The sequence below is a fragment of the Balaenoptera ricei genome, chromosome 13, assembly GCF_028023285.1.
Source record: "Balaenoptera ricei isolate mBalRic1 chromosome 13, mBalRic1.hap2, whole genome shotgun sequence".
NCBI classification, from domain to species: domain Eukaryota; kingdom Metazoa; phylum Chordata; class Mammalia; order Artiodactyla; family Balaenopteridae; genus Balaenoptera; species Balaenoptera ricei.
In genome coordinates, this window is record NC_082651.1 from 2566948 (window position 1) to 2583228 (window position 16281).

Sequence of the window (16281 nt, forward strand, 5' to 3'; positions counted from 1 at the left end):
ATCCCACCGTTTCTTTTTATGGCTGAGTAATATTCCATTGTATATATGTGCCACATCTTCTTTATCCATTCATCTGTCGATGGACACTTAGGTCGCGTCCATGTCCTGGCTATTGTAAATAGTGCTGTAGTGAACACTGTGGTACATGACTCTGTTTGAATTATGGTTTTCTCAGGGTATATGCCCAGGAGTGGGATTGCTGCGTGGTATGGTGGCTCTATTTTTAGTTCTTTAAGGAACCTCCATATTGTTCTCCATAGTGGCTGTATCAATTTACATTCCCACCAACAGTGCAACAGGGTTCCTTTTTCTCCACACCCTCTCCAGCATTTACTGTTTGTAGATTTTTTGTTGATGGCCATTCTGACCGGTGTGAGGTGACACCTCATTGTAGCTTTGATTTGCATTTCTCTAATTAGTGATGCTGAGCATCCTTTCATGTGTTTGTTGGCAATCTGTATGTCTTCTTTGGAGAAATGTCTGTTTAGGTCTTCTGCCCATTTTTGGATTGGGTTGTTTTTTCGATATTGAGCTGCATGTAAACTCCTCATTTTTAAAAGAAAGACGTTCCAGCCGATCAGAAGGAAAAAGGCACGGGGTCTGGACTTCATTGGTGTTTAGGTAAAGAAGCCGAGAGAACAGTCGGCTTTCAGAGGGAGGCGGTAAAGAACTCCCAACACCTGCCCAGCCCCGAGTCCGCCCCGAGCGCTCGGAAGCACAACGCCCACGGCGGCCCACGACTAGCGCTTGGAACCGCGCACGCGCACGCGCCGCCCGCCGGGGCCGCCGCACTGCGCCTGCGGGGCGGGGCGGGGCGGGCGTGGCGCATGCGCGCGGGCCCCGCCGGCAGGAAGCGGGCGCGGGGCGGGGCCTTCGGGCCGCCCCCGCCTCAGCCGCTCAAGGAGCCCAGCGGCCGCAGCGCGCGGCCCGGGATGCTGAGCCAGGCGCTGCTGCGCCTCGCGTCCGCCGTCAGCCGCAGGAGGATGAAGCTGCTGCTGGGCATCGCGCTGCTCGCCTACGTGGCCTGTGAGTGCGCCGGCTATTCCTTCCCGCCCGCGGCCTACTCTCTCCCTCCCTCCGTCTCTCCCTCCCGCTCCGCGCGCGCGGCCGCCGTCCGGACTGGAGGCGCGGACCCTCGGCCCGGCTGCCCCGCCGCACGCGGGGCTGCGGGCAGCGGTTCCCGAGCGTGCCGCGTCGCCGGGCTGGACTAGGGGGTGCGAATGCTGTCGCCTGGCAGAGCCCCCGCGCCGGCTGCCCGCTCTTAGGAAAATTCCTCCGCGTTTGGCTGCCGGGCAAGCCCAGTGTCGCCGGACCCCGCCGGCCCGCGGCCGAGCCCAGGGGTCCGACGCCCGGGGGTCCCCGCGCCCGGGGTCTTGGCGCCCAGGTTTCTGGACGCCCGGGGGTGCCCCCGCCCAGGTGTCCGCGCCCGGGGTCCTGGCGCCTAGGTGTTCGGATGCCCAGGGGTCTCTGCGCCCAGGACCGGAGGGTGCGGGTGCCGGTCGGCCCAGCACGGAGGCGCAGCGCTGGGGATCCCGGCGCCGCTCCAGTTTGTGTGGTTCTCCCGTCATCACTCACCGCGGCTGCCGGACCTAGGGCAGGAGGGGCACTTTGCAGGCAGAGAGTAGACCCTGTGGTTTCTTAGAGGCAGAAGCTGTCCCTTTAAAAAGAAAAAAAAATCTATTCGATGGGAATGTATTTTCATTGTTGCTATTAATACTTTCCCAAGTACCAGAATTGGACCAAGTGAGCTCGTTTGAATCCTAGCCACGAGGTGATACACGCTGAAACGAAACACCTGCTCACCGGTTGAGTTACCAAGATCTGACTCCCGAGGTGAGGGGGGCGCGGCGAAGTGATTTCAGTTGAGCTCTAGGAAGATGCGGGTGATTGAGACCCAGCCTGTCTGCTGCAGCCCAGCTGGGGGCAGTTAGTTGGGAGTAGTCTTCAAGAGAGGAAGAGCTAGTCTGAAGCTGTGCCAGTCTTGAGTGAGACAGCCGAGAACCCAGGGGAAAGACCGCTTTAAGTTGTGTAACTGTCGTTAGGACAGTAATTACCATATCTAAATTGGCTGCGAGCTTCCCCGTAGGTGCGTGAGCCTGTTTCATTGTCTCCTGTAACTATCTCAGCAATCCTAGGAAATAGGTACTGTCGTTATTCCCATTCTAGAGGTGAGTCTGTTAAGGCCAAGAGAAATCAGGCAGATTTACTGATGACCACACAGATGATAAGCTGTGGAGACCAAGACCTGAGCCCGGCAAGGCCGGGGAGCTGGGGCTGGAACCCAGGTCTGCAGCAAGCTCCATGTCGATTTTGGGTCCTCTGAAGGTAGGGGGTTGTGGGATGTCGTTCACCGTTCTGTAGACCAGGAGATCCTACTGAGCCCTAACCTTTGTCTTTGCAGCCCTTACTGCTGCGTGTCCCTCTGCTTAGTCCCCGAGGACCCCAAGGAGTGCAAAACACCTGGGCAGTGTTTCTCAAACTGCTCTGTGTCAGAGTCACCTGGAGGGTTTTCAGAACCCAGGTTGCCGCCTCTCCCCTCAAGTTTCTGATTCAGTAGGTCTGGGGTGTGGCCCAGCCGTTTGCATTTCTAATAGCTTCACCTCAGATGCTGTTGGTGTGGTCTGGGGACCCCACTTTAGAACCTGTGGCCTAAGCAGGTGAGTTGAGTTGGCCACGAATTAGATGCTCACCCAAATGAGGGTTAAATTACGAACAGGTAGGAAGGAAGGGAGGGAATGCACGGGGGCTTGAGCTGGGAAGTGAAGTGTGTGTAGGAGTGACTAGGCAGGCGGAGGAGGGGTGGGTTCCGAAGGAGCAGCATGTGCAGAGGTCCTGTGGCGGCCGAGAGCAGGGCGTGTCCTCAGAATGTGGAGAACCGCGGTGTGGCTGGAGTATGGACACGAAGTAGCGACGAGGCTGCCCTGGCAGGCGGGCTGGAGCAGGCAGGCCTGGCGGAGGCCTCGTGCCAGCTCCCGACGCGGGTGAGTTTAGCTGTGCGGTTTTTAGACTAGGGTGGAGGCAGTGCTGGTAACAGGCAGGGATGGTAAGTCCCGGACACTTCGCAGGGAAAAGCATGACATTGTGGCTGCCTGCTGAGAGCATCCGAGAACATGGAAGGCGTCCGTGAGCCACGATGCCTGTGACGTCTAGTCTCTGCTCTCCTTGTTAATAATCTTTCCCTTTTGTTTGAGAAATCGCCCCTGCTCCCAGGTGACACACAGCCCCTTCTGGAAATGCTCTTGTGCCCGTGCGGGCCCAGCGTCCTTGCTGGCACATAATTCTTCGGTCCAGGCGCAGGGGCTGAGCTTGGGCCAGCTCGCACTGCACTGAGGTTCTTCTCCATGCGTGTGTTTTCTTCTCGGTAACGGGGATTTCAGCCCTTGTAGCACTTAGATCAGTGCTGTTAGCTCCTTGGAAGAGCTCAGAGATCTGAAAGTCATGCCAACCTGCTAGGTAGATCCCTAGGCAGAGACTCAGCTGGAATTACTTTTAGTGTTTTTGACAGGGCTAGAGTTAAAGTCAACTAGCCTTTGCCGGGTTTGTTGGTGTCCCCAGGCACTGTTTTCCTCTCCCCGGAGGCAAGCGCTTCATTTCTTTGAGCTGATGATTTTGGTGTTTGTCCTTGTGCCGTAGAATTCTAGATACTACCTAGTGGCTCTCTTCTTTAGAAGACGATTGTTTATTCTCCTTGCTTTTCCCCCACCAACCCACGCAGATGCGGTGTGATTTTAAGGAGCTCAGTGCTTAGTGTTTATGCGCATGACTAAATGTTGTTCACCTGAGCCCTGTGAACGGCACCTTTTCTTTTTCCTGGAGCTAATGACTCCACTCTCCAGGCCCTATACTTGTTGGACCGCAAGCTTTGTTGCTCATGTCTTTCTCTCCCAAGACACTGAGCAGCCTCCTGAGCTCCCTGAGGAGGGGCCTTCGGACCTCGTGGCCCTGGCCTCAGCCCCTCCGCCCCGTTGGCCTGGAGATGCTGTCCCCTGACTGCCACCGCCTCATTTCAGCTGGAGGTCACGGGAGGAGCATTGCGAGGCGTTGGCCGTGTCTTCTCTGTCTTCACATGTACTTGACAGGTGGGTGGTGAGGCTCCTCCATCCCTTCTGGGTCCTGGTGCCGAGGCTCGAGCCAGCTCCCGGCTCTCTGTGACTTGGTTTTTCCGGGAGATCCCAGGCCCTGCCCTTCTCCTGCCCCCCGGCGCCATCCTCCACGGCACGCCTCGGCTCGGCCCCTCCGCACTCGGGTGTGCCCCGAGTGTGCATTTGTGGACGTGCGGTTGATACCTGGCCTCCTTCAGGACCACCGTGCTCGGCATGTCGAGCCCCCTCCCAGAGTGAGGCCTCCGTGCCGCGGGGGGTCAGGGGCACCTGCGTGCCCACCCACCCGCCCAGGGGTGCGCACCGGCTGGTGACGTGTGCCCACGTGCCGGGTGCTTCCAAGCCTGGCCGCCCAGGAGCCTCGCTCTGCGGTTCTGGGAACCTTCCGAACTGTCCTTTGGAGCGTTACCCCGCGGTGTGGGGTGGCCTGGTCTAGTCCTCTTCCTTTCGTCTCTTCTGTCATTTTAGACTTTTCCCTACTTTTTGGAAACTTTGTCATCTAACTCTTTTAGTGATTGAGGACATTTATGTTTGCTACCATGTTTTGTTTATGAGCGTTCTCTTTCTCCCTGAATTTAAAAAACCAAAGAGCGTGGTCTTTGCGTCAGGGTCTCCTCTGCACGGTGGTCGTTGGCTCACTTTTCTTCCCCTGGAGAGTCTCTTCCCCCGGTGGCTTCCTTTCTCCTTGGAGGCTTTCCCGGGACGCTGGGCCGTCTGCTCTGTTGGCACGATCGGTCCTGGGCGGGTGGGGGGCCCCGGCTGCGCCATGGACCCTCAGCTGCCTCACTGGTTGGTGGAGCGCTCAGCATCCTCCGGGCGGCGGTGCCGGCTCTCCCGGGCATATGGCAGGGCTGCGGGGCTGAGCCGTACCCTGATCGTCCCCCAGCTGACGGGGCCCCGTGCCGCAGACCCTCTGCCCTCCCCTCTGCAGAGGTGGGACCGGGGGTTGGGGGGGCTGGAGCCAGCAGGGTGCCCCACGTCCGTGTGCAGCGGGCAGGGCCCTTCTCCAGCCTCCTCCACGCGACCCGCCCCCGGCTCCCCGTTCTCCTGGTTCCTCTGCCCTCTTCCTTCTTCTCCACCTCCCAGAAGCGCTTGTCCCCATCCCCCTGCGCACCTTGGTTTATACCCGAAACGACAGAACAAAGGCGAAGCTTGCTTGCTGACGTTTCAGAGGCACTCCTTCAGCTCTTGAAATCCCGAGCTGTGACAGCAACAGCGCTCACTTAGGTTTGGGTGTGTCCTGGGTTTTGTTGGGAGGACACTGTATTTGTGGTGCTTTCCTCTCCTGTCCCTGTTATTCCACCAAAAAGACGCTAAATCACCCCCTGAAAACCACGTGCAAGCATGTTTTACATGTGTTAGCTCTGCACGTGTGATAACAGACATCAAGTTTCTCTGAGCTGGGACTTTAGTGAGAGTAGTTTTGCCCTTGGTCTGATGAGCCCTCCATAATTGGCGATCGTTAAGTCGCTCAGCAGATAGGTGATGGTGATGCCAGTGGGCTCCTGGGGGAAAAGAGAGGAAAAAAGGGGAAAACAGGCGAACTTGTGTAAGTGGTGCTTCCAGATTCCCCTGAGCCCAGCGGTCACTATGCTTGTCACTGCAGGTTCCCAGGGTCCCCCCAGACCCAGGAATAGGAGCCTAGAATCTCCCCCCACCTTCTTGGTGGCCGGGAGGGGCAATCTGGAAATTGTTTTGACCCTCGACATCTACTGTAAGAGTTTCCACACCTAATTTCTGTTGTATTGAAAAAATAATTCAGCAAGCACCCAAATAACCCTCGGCCTACATATGCCAGTTCTTTTTTTCCCCACATTTGCTCATTCTTTTCATTTTTACATATACTTCTTTGTTGAAATATTTGAAAGTTGTAGACATAGTAATACTTCATGTTTAAATACTTCAACATGTGTCTCCTAAGATCTGCATTTTCTATGTAATCTGATCACCATTATCATAGTCTAAAAATTAACAATAAATAGTATCATCTGATATGCAGTCCATATTTGAATTCCCTCCGCCCGCCCCCGTGGTACCATAAATGTCCTTACAGCCTTTTCTGTTTTTTGTTTTTTTGTTTTTTTTTAATCTAGGATCCTGTCAGGGTTTACACATCGCTGTTACGCCTCTAACTCTTGTTTTTTCATGACATTTACCTTTTAAAAGCACAGGCTGGTTGTCCTTTAGAAACGTCCAGCCTTCTGGACTTACCTGCTTGTTTCCTCAGGATTAAATTCAGGTAAATATTTTTATGATAACGCTGGTCGATTTGCATTACATCAGGCTTGTCCACTGTCAGTGCTGAGTTTGATGCCGGGAGGGGCTGGCTGCCGGCCACTTGATTTCCAGGATCCGTTTTCCCAGGACGCAGCCAGGGGTTCCCGGAGACTTACAAGCCAGTGCGCTCGCATCCATGCCAGTCCTCGCCTGGGTCAGGTTTATATTGGGGATCACACAAACGGCACTTTCGAATTCTGTAAATCCTCCTCTGTTTATTAACTGGCGTTCTTCTGGACACAGAGACCGAGGCCTGCCCCTCTCTCTCTCCCTCTCTCTCTCTCCCTCCCTCCCTCCCCCTCTCCCTCCCTCTCCTTCTCTCTCTCTCCCTCTCCCCCTCTCCTTCTCTCTCTCTCTCTCTCCCCCCTCCCTCCCTCCCTCTCTCTCTCCCTCTCTCTCTCCCTCTCTCTCTCCCTCCCTCTCTCCCTCCCTCTCTCTCTCTTAGCTTTCTGGGGGCTGCTGTAATAAATTGCTAGGAACTAGGCGGCTTTAAAACAAGGGAAATTGATTCTCCCACGATTCTGGGGGCCGGAGTCAGAAGTCGAGGTGTCGGCAGGGCCGCCGTGGTCCCCTGAAGGCGCCTTCAGGCTGCAGGTGCTTCATTCCCGGTGCTGGTCCCGTGGCCCCTCCCCTGCTGTCTGTCAGGTCCCTCCGTCCCTTATAAGGTCACTGGTCACGGGATCGAGGGCTCAGCTGGATAATCTGAGGTGGTCTTTTGGTCTCAAGATCCTTAATTACACCTGCTAAGACCCTTTTTCCAAGTAAGGTCAGATTCCCTGGTTCTCGGAATTAGGATGTGAACATATTTTGAGGACCACCATCAATTTATACCCCTCTTTTTTTTTTTTTGTCACTAAGGACTAGAGGTTCTCTCTATCTTTGAGCACTTCCTTGATCTCCAGATACTCCAGGCTCATCTTGTGTTTTCTGTGCCCCAAAGCTGGACTCAGCCATTTCTCCAAGGAGCCCTGCTTCCTTTCAGTGGAGAGCGTGCATTAGAACTCGGGTCTGAGCACTCACTGAGGTGTCCTTGCTTCCAGCTCTTGCAGTGGACAGAGCCGGGACAGGTACGAATATTTTCCAGTTGTGAGTTTATGCCAGTGCCCCCAGTTTAAATCATAATGGGGTTCTTCCTCCCCTGCCCACTTCCCATATTGCTATTGCCTCCCTCCCACTATGAAAATCTTGTTTCTGACATCAGGAAAAACTCATTTGCTCTGTACTACCAGCCATACCGGTTTCAGAATCATTGCCTCATTACCAGTACCAAGGACAAGCTTAAGAAAATTCAGAATTTCTCTGTAGTTCTTTTTGTCCTTAGACTCTCTCTCGCTCAGGGGGTACAGTTATTGTGTTCAAAAGCTCCGTGAAACATGTTTTTCTATGCCTGATACAAGTCAGGTTTATTTTTTTTTCTGTTTGTGTTCCGTTTATTTTAGGATTTCTTTTTTCTTTCTGATTGTTAAAGTGTGTAAGCCATTTCCATGGTTCAGAAGTCATACTGAATAAAAAGCTATGTGCAGACGTGTCTTGCTGCAATCCCTGGCCTCCACCCTCTTCCCACTGTCATTAGTCCATTTTATGCATCTTTGGTTTCTTTTTGCAAATCCAGGCATTAGGCCGTGTGTATACACGCACCTGCTACTCATTGTTACCAGAAGGTGGTGAATCACGTAGACCATCTTGCCCTCTTTTCCTTTCCTGCACAGTATTTCCTGGAAGGCCCTGGTATCAGCGTATGGAGCTCACCTGTGCTCTGTGTGTCTCTCCTGTGTTCTCCGTGACCAGGCTCCTGAGCAAGGCATTTTCCTTGTTTCAGATACTCTGCTCTTGGAAGCACTGCTGCAGTGAGTAAGCTTGTGCGTGTGGTCCCCCGAGCCATGCCCCGGAACAGCTGTCTTCCCCACACCCCCATCAGAGCTTGTGGACAACTCACCAGGCAGAAGTGGTCTCTCCTGCTTCGGTGTGCGTCCTCTACACAGGAGTGACGTTAAGCATCTTTTCAAGTGTTGAAGGATGCTAATGTATCTTTTTCCGAGAACTGTTCAGCTTCTGCCCATTTTTCTGTTGAGTTTTTGGTCGTCTTTCCCCTCATTTTTAAGAGCTCTTAACACATCGGGGGTGTTAACTGTCCTTTGTGAGGTAGGCTGCAGCCGTTTTCTCACGCCTCAAGTGGTTCCGAGGAAGATATCTGTGGTCTTGGTCCCCGTTCCTGGCACAGAGCTCCTAAAACCCTTGGGGTTTCCTGAGCCATAGGGGTGTCTTCTGTTGTTCCTAAGATGCCCCTTTTGATCACCCTGAGTTTTTGCCTGGGGGTCACTCAGGGTGGGCCCTAGATTGGCCTGGGATGGGGCAGGTCACTGTCAGCCTCAACCCCCCCCCACCTCCGGGAAGGGGGTTGGGGGCTGGAGATGGAGCTTTGTAAAAAGTCCTCAACAGTGAGGTCTGACGCGCCCCTCGGTGGGTGAGGAGCTGGGAGGGTGGTGCCCGGAGAGGCCATGGAGGCTCTGGTCCCTCCGAGACTATCCATTCGTCTGTTCCTGAGCTGTGTCCTTGCTGATAAGCCGGTCGTCGTAAGGAGACTGTCCCTCTGAGTCCTGTGAGCCTTTCTAGCAAATTATCAAACCCAGGGAGGGGGTCGTGGAGCCCTGACTTGCAGCCAGTTGGTTGGTCGGAAGCACAGGAGGCCCCGGGCCTGGTGGGGTGAAGTGCGCTGTCCTGTGGGCCTGAGCCCCTCACCTGCGGGGTCAGCGCTTGGGGCAGGTCGTTAGCGTCCAGGGGGCCGGAGAGCTGGTTGGTGGTGTGGAAACCCCGCACGCTGGGGTCAGCGGTGTTCTGGGGGTGGAAACAGATCTTAGGACGATTTTTCCGTTTCCCCACGTGGTTCTTAAGAACGTGGTCCAGGTGTTTGGAGGGAGGTGAGAGGCCTGGGCTGTGAGGGGTGCGGTGCCCTGGAGGCCTGGGGGTCAGCGGGTTGGGAGGTGCACGGGATTGGACCCTGGAGCCCAGGGCGGAGGTGACAGGCGCAGGGACTGGGGGCCCTCGGGGCCAGGAGGCAGGGCTGGAGGTCTGACCCGGTGGGAACCCTTCAGCGAGAGGAGCTGCCGTCGGAGGAGAGCCGTGCAGCTGAGGAGCCAGGATGTGATCCACCTGCCCCAGATGTTCAGACTCGGGGCCAAACGCCGCCTGCGTTGCCCCCGGGCCTGTGGCTGAGTGTCGCCTGCAGCTGTGCACCCTCCTGGGCTCCTGCCTGCCGGGCGTGGGCTGGCAGGTGTGAGCCTGGTGGGACGGGGGGAGCCCTGGGGTCAAGGGCGGGGTGTCCCGTGGGGCTGGCTTCGGGGGTGCGCCCCACGGAACCCCGCACGCTGGAACTTCCGTGTGTGCGTACACGTCTCCCTTCATCCTCTTCCGTTTTCTGCCTTTGTCCGTGTTGTGATGAACATAATACGGTACGTGTAGTACACGTGGGGCACGCGCTCCAGAGTTCTCGATCACTGGAGTGGGCGATGGGAGTGGTTTGGAGACTTGGAATCCGGAGCAGGAGCGGGACGAGGACGAGTCACCTGGAGAGAAGGCAGGAGCGCCTCGTGGGAGGGCGGACACGGAAGCACAGCCACGCGCGTCCTGCGGTGGCCAGAGCCTGACGAGGGGGGCCGGCACGGGACCGGGGACGTGGGCTAGAGGGACTCGCTGGGGGAGGAGCCGCGAGGGTCTGCCGGCCACCTGGGGCGAGGGGGGCATCCAGAGCTGTGCCCGTCACAGAGGGAGAGGCGGGAGGGCTCTTGACATCGGTTTGTTTTTATTTTAGTTTAATTTTTATTTTATATCGGAGTACAGTTGATTTACAATATTGTGTTAGTTTCAGGTGTACAACCAAGTGATTCAGTTATACATATATCCTTTTCAGATTCTTTTCCATTGTAGGTTATTACAAGGTATCGAATATAGTCCCCTGTGCCATACAGTAGGTCCTTGTTGGTTACCTATTTTGCATACAGTAGTGTGTATATGTTCATCCCAAACTCCTAATTTATCCCTCCCTCCCTTCCCCCTTTGGTAACTAAGTTTATTTTGTATGTCTGAGAGTCTGTTTCTGTTTTGTGAAGAAGTTGTTTAACGGTTGTCTTAGAACACGGAGCCTTCGGAGGCCTTGAGCAGGGAGGGGAACAGAGGTGGGCTCTCAGCTTGCGGGGAGATTGGCCGGAGCACTTGTTAAACCCCGATGGCTCCCCACCCCCTGAGTTTCTGATTGGGGAGCCCTGTTGGGGCCTGAGAATCTGCATTTCCGACGGGCTCCCGGGGAAACGCTGTGTAGCTCTGGTCCGAATGAGCTTCTGCCCTGTCTACCTCGAGGGTCCTGGGGGCTGGGGGCTGTCCCCTCTCCAGGCTCCTCAAACAGCGGGAGTCCTCGAGATGACAGTTGGGTTTGGGGTCTCTACTGACTGACCGGCTCGGGGATCTCATTGGTCACCCTGCACTTTGCAAGCGTGGTGCTGCCCTACCTGGACGGAGTAACACTTCGGCTCCTCTGCAGACCTGAGGGAACTTATTTCAGGCTCTCTCCCTGCCGGCTGTGGAGACTGCAGTAATGCCAGAGCCTACAAAGGCCTTCCTCATGTTTCTCAGGCTGTCTTCTGCGTAAATACGCCTGCATGAAGTTTTAAGCGTGTGTCTAGTGTGAACAAGCAGAAATGGATTCTACTAAGTTTCTCATCTCAGTTAATAAGTGACATTTTTACATGTAAAGACTTCCTAAAGGGACCGATGTTATCTACAACGTCCACGGTTTCTTGAGTTTTTAACCACTTCGGGGCAAAAATTTTTCCCATGGAAATGTTGGGGCAGCTTTCTTAGGAAAGTCTCTGGGAAGGAGTGAGTCACTTAAAGGTGTTCTTTGCCGAATTTTGGGACCCGCCAGCTGGGACTCTGGAGGCTGCGGGGTGGGGAGCTGGAGGGCTTGTGCTGGGGCTCGTCCCGGAGGCCGTCCTGGAGGAGGCGTCTTGGGAGGGAAGCAGGGCTGGTGCAGGGCCTCCGCGCGTGGCCTGGGAAGGACGCCAGCCGCCAGCCTGCCGGGGGGTCCCCAGACCGCCTCATCTGGGCAGCTTCCATTCTGTGTAACGGCTGGCACGAACGCAGGCCCGGCCGGCTGGGCAGGGCTCCGGGCCAGCTCTCCTCAGGTCGGGGGACAGGAGGGCTCCGCGTTCCGTGGCTGCTGCCCTTCGTGTGTGATGCTGCCTGACCCTCAGCACCTGATAGTTTTAGGGAGACCTGGAGGCGGGGAAGCCCTCCTCTGACAGCCCCCTGCCTTATCTGGAGAATTTTAAACAGAATAGTATCTTCTGATGTGAACCCTCTGATCGGTTTAGGATGCGTTTCCTTGTCTGCTTTGAAGGCCTTCAGTTGAGCCACCGCGGGGTCTATATCTGTTCCTCGGGGGCCGGAGTTGTCAGGGTTCGTGGGAGGTGAGCAGGGCTCCTCTTTCCTGGGCGCGTTTGATGCTGTGATCACACAAGGCAGGCAGCCTGCGTGGTAGGGATGGGGCCCCCTGGGACCTCAGCCACCCTTTCTGCCCAGGCGGGAGGAACTTTGCCGGGATCCTGGGTCGATGGGAGATTAAAGCACCTGTCTCTGCTCTGGTTCTGGTTGTTTCGCTGCGTGACCGACCACTTCAGGACTTGCTGGTACAGAGCAGCGGCTGTTTCACCACGCTCATGGGTCTGTGGGGTGGGAATTTGAAAAGCAGAGTCTATTCTCTGGTGACGTCTAGCCTGACGGTTGGGACTCACACAGCGGGGCTGGAGGGTCCCCTTCCCGGAGACTCGGCTGGCAAGTCTGCCCCTGAGGACAGCTCGGCCGGCGTGGTTGACCTGTCTGCCCTCGGGCGGTCGTGGTCCTGCCGAGTGGCCCTGGGCTGCAGGATCCGGTGTTTCAGCAACCGAGGCCCACGTGCACGCTGGTTCTGACCGGCTGCCCAGACTGCGGGGAGGGCCAGGACCCCTCCTCTGATGGGATGTGTCAGCTGTGGCACCAGGGAGGGTCTCGCTCTCTGAACGTCACGCTGACGCTGCAGAGTGCGGCGGACGGGCTGGGCCTGGCCTCTGCTGAGCCCCGTCTCGGGACCCGAGAGGAGCAGGGGCGGCCGGGGGAAGGCACCCGCCCTGCGGCGTCCTGGAACTTGCTCTGCAGACGGTGTGTGGTTCGGATGAGCCCAGGAGCCTGGGCGGTACAGGTTTCCATTGTGGATCCGCCTCTGGATGAAGCGTTTCTTACCTGCGCAGGTGGCGCATCTTCCTCGGTCAGTGGGCTGCGTGGCCCTGAGGATTTCACGAGGCCTCGATGCTCAGTTTGGGTTTGATCACGTGTCCCACGGGCGTCTGGGGGGAATGAGCTTAGCAGCCGGTTTGGGGACAACAAGGCGCCTGTCTCGTGGGAGTGGGGATGAGCCCGGGCCCTAGACGGGCCACGCAGGCCTGGGAACGAGGCCCCCGCATGGCCCGGTCACACGGCTGTGGGGTGACCTGACAGGTCACAGGTGCTCCTCTTGGCTCTGGTCTTCAGCTGTGACGTGGGAGTGACAGCGTGACCTCGGGCTTGGAAACAGTGAGCCCGGAAGGCCCCTGGGGTGATTCCAGCGCCACCGAGTCCCTGCGCCACCTCGGCCTTGTCCCGAGACCCAGGCTGGGGCTGCCGGCCTCCTGCTCCAGACCTCCGTTCCTGCCCCCCCGTTAGACACCTCTCCCCGTCACCATGGGATGGAGGGGGAGCCGAGAGCGCGCTTGGCCCAGCCGTTATCCCTCCCCCAGCCGCCCCCCAGCTCTTACCCTGTGACAACACCCGTGTCCCACCCGCCCTGACCTCCCGGCCCATCCTGACGCCCTGTTCTCTGCTTTCAGCTCGCTTCTCCCCTGCCCCTCACACCCTGCTTCCTCTGGTGCTGAAACCCTGCTGCCTTCACCACACTGAGTGATGCTGGTCACCTGCTAACCACGGGCCAGCTACCAAAGGGGAAGCAGTGGTGCCCACGTTCAGTTCATGGGCAGAATCCTCGGGGGAGCTTGTCGGGAACACAGCCCCTGAGGCCCACCGTGACCTGCAGCCTCATCTTCCCTCCCCGGGGACCTCTGCTGCCCTCTCCTCCCAGGCCATCCATCTCCTTGTGAGCCCAGAAGGTGGCTCTGCTTCTGAAGATAAAAAGGACTAAGCAAGTGATGTTTGTAAGAAAGGAGGAGCATTCCCTGACCTCCGTCTGGCTGGTGTTGGTGCCTGGCCCGCCCGTGCTTGGTGTTTTGAGTGTGAATAAGGAAACTCCTGCCCTGGCAGGGAGACCCACCGTGAGCCGCCAGTGAAAAAGAGGGGTGCCGTGGTCACCATGGCAGCACAGGGGGCCACAACATCCCCTGCGGCGGGGGGGGGGGGCGTCCCGAAAATGGAGTGCCCAGGCGAGGTGCCCAGAGACCCCTGTAAATGGAGCTGAAGTGGTGAGGAGGGGCCGAGTCCCGCGGGAGCAGGGGCTGCAAGGAGGTCCGCTGGTGAGGAGAGGGGAGGGGGTCACGAAGCCCTGGGCCGGACGGGGAGGAGCAGCTGGGGAGGAGGGTGCGTGTCCAGGTGCCCGCGGAGGGGCATTACCCGCCCACGGTCCTTATTTTCCGTTTGTAAAGGGCGGGGAAGCTCCTGCGGTGGGCGTCTTCCCCAGCAGATCCCAGGGCCACCCGCGCTTCCCAAGGGAGAGACGATGAAGCAGAGCCCTGGTGGGGCAGGGGGGGATGACTCGGGAGGCCGTGTGTCTACTTCCCGGGAGGGATGGCAGCCTTACCTGCTCTCAAGTGGTCTAAGTGACCACAGGAGGACCGAGAAATGTCTCCAAAATAGACATTGTAAACAAATTCAAGAAGAGGTTAAGAAGGAGAAAATGGAATGAACTAATAACCGTGGGATGATTTGAGAAGATGGTCAAAAGCCTGTCACCACTCGGAAGGCAACTTAGGGCGTGGGTCATTCTCGCGTGCAGTTAGTTCCCTGGCACAGAAAGAGGGGGACGCTTCTGGGCTGTTTTGATGAGGAGCTAATCCTAAAGCCAGAATGTGAGACAAGGTACTCATTTCAGGTCCCCAGTGAAGACAAGTGTCCCAGGGTCTGCACCTCCTGGTTCACGGGCACCTGGCATCCCAGGTGAGCAGTGACCCAGATAGAGACTGGGGACAGGGGGCATGCAGCTTGGCAGGGGCTCAAGAATCTTTTCCCTCCTTTTTACAAAGCAAGGTAGGCACATAGATACAAGGAAAAAATAGTCAACGTCAGCACTTGAACTCAGTATTTTGGTGTCTTCAGACGGTCTTTTTTTTTCTGTGTAATTTTTAGTAGCAGATATATTTTCTTGTCTGGGGCTGTCACACCTGCATTATCACGTTGCAGCATGGTTTCGTTGCCGTATTTTTATTGAGGTGTAATTGACATATAACATTTTATTAGTTTCAGGTGTACATGTGATGATTCAGTGTGCGTGTGTATTGGGAAATGATCACCATAAGTTTACTTAACATCCGTCACCACACAGTTACAGATTTGTGTGCGTGTGTGATGAGATCTTTGAAGACTCACCGTTTTAGCAGCTTCCTTCAAATACTCAGGACAGTGTTGTTAACTACAGTCACGTGCTGTACACGACATCCCCAGGACTTATTTAAACCCCATTTCACACCACCCATCCCTCACCTCCCACCTCCCACGTCTGGCAACCGCTGATCTGTTCTCTGTACCTGTGAGCTTGGGTTTTTGTTGTTTGTTGTTAGACTCTACATGTAAGTGAGATCCTACGGTATTTGTCTTTCTCTGACTTATTTCACTTGGTGTAATGCCTTGAGGATCCAGCAGTGTTGCCGCAGATGGCAGGATTTCCATCTTTTTATGGCTGAATCATATTCCATTGCGTATATACACCACATCTTCTTTACCCGTTCATCCATCAGTGGGCACTGAGCTTGCTTCTGTATCCTGGCTATTGTGAATAGTGCCGCAATGAACATAGAGGTACACGTATCCTTTGGAATTAGTGTTCTCATTGCCTTTGGATAAATACCCCGGAGTGGAATTGCTGGATCGTGTGGTAGTTCTGTTTTTAATTTTTTGAGGAACCTCCGTACCGTTTTCCGTAGCGGCTGCACCAGTTTACATTCCCACCAACAGTGAGTGAACCAGGGTTCCCTTTTCTCCACACCCTCACCAACGTCTGTTATCGCTTATCTTTTTTGATAATTGTTACAGTCATATTTAATGACTTTATGATTTCATCACGTGAATGGCTATATTATAATTTATATAATAGTTCCCCAATTGTAATGTATTTTGGTTTATTCTTTTCTTTTAAATTATAAATAAGGCCGTGACTTGTGAAGGCAGCTTTCTTGTGTGTATACTTATTTCCTGAGGATAATCCTCAAAAGTAAGATCACATGGTCCAAAGGCATAAACATTCTTTGTTTTCTAATGAGTAATGAATACAGTACAGCTTCATTTTAATTTCTCCCATTTCTTGCTTACTTGACACTTTCTACTTATTTATTGCTTATCTTTTTGATCATAGTTTCTTCTTGTATTTGAAGAGGGCTGTGCTTTTATGGTTTCGTCATTCCCCTTGTTCACAATGGGGATCTCTTGCAAGGAGCATGATTTTGGACACTGAGAACTCTGCAGTAAACGTTTATTAGCCCCCCGCTGGGTATCGGCAGATGCAGTGAGAACATGCCTAGGGTCGCCCCTCACCTCAGGGCCTTCCCAGGCTCACAGAATTGCCAGCCCCGGACTCCAGGGTGTGTGTGTTTGCTCCCTGCTTTCCCCAGCATCTGGCGGCACCTGAGCACGCCTGGCCTCAGGAGCTGTGCATCACTGGGGGAGTGGTCACGTGGGG

At 55.5% G+C, this 16281-nt stretch overlaps 1 protein-coding gene across 4 annotated transcripts in view; it reads left to right on the top strand.

Moving 5' to 3' along the window:
- The first annotated feature begins 855 nt into the window (after positions 1-855).
- UXS1 (UDP-glucuronate decarboxylase 1) overlaps positions 856-16281 on the top strand; it is a 79723-nt gene continuing 64297 nt past the window's right edge. For 2 of the 4 annotated variants that reach the window (XM_059942364.1, XM_059942366.1), the window contains exon 1: positions 856-1026. In XM_059942364.1, coding sequence (XP_059798347.1) covers positions 933-1026 — 94 coding nt within the window. In that variant the 5' untranslated portion in view covers positions 856-932. Of the gene's footprint in view, positions 1027-7317; positions 7445-8086; positions 8225-16281 lie in introns of those variants that run through there. The other 2 variants (XM_059942363.1, XM_059942365.1) reach the window with 2 other exon arrangements.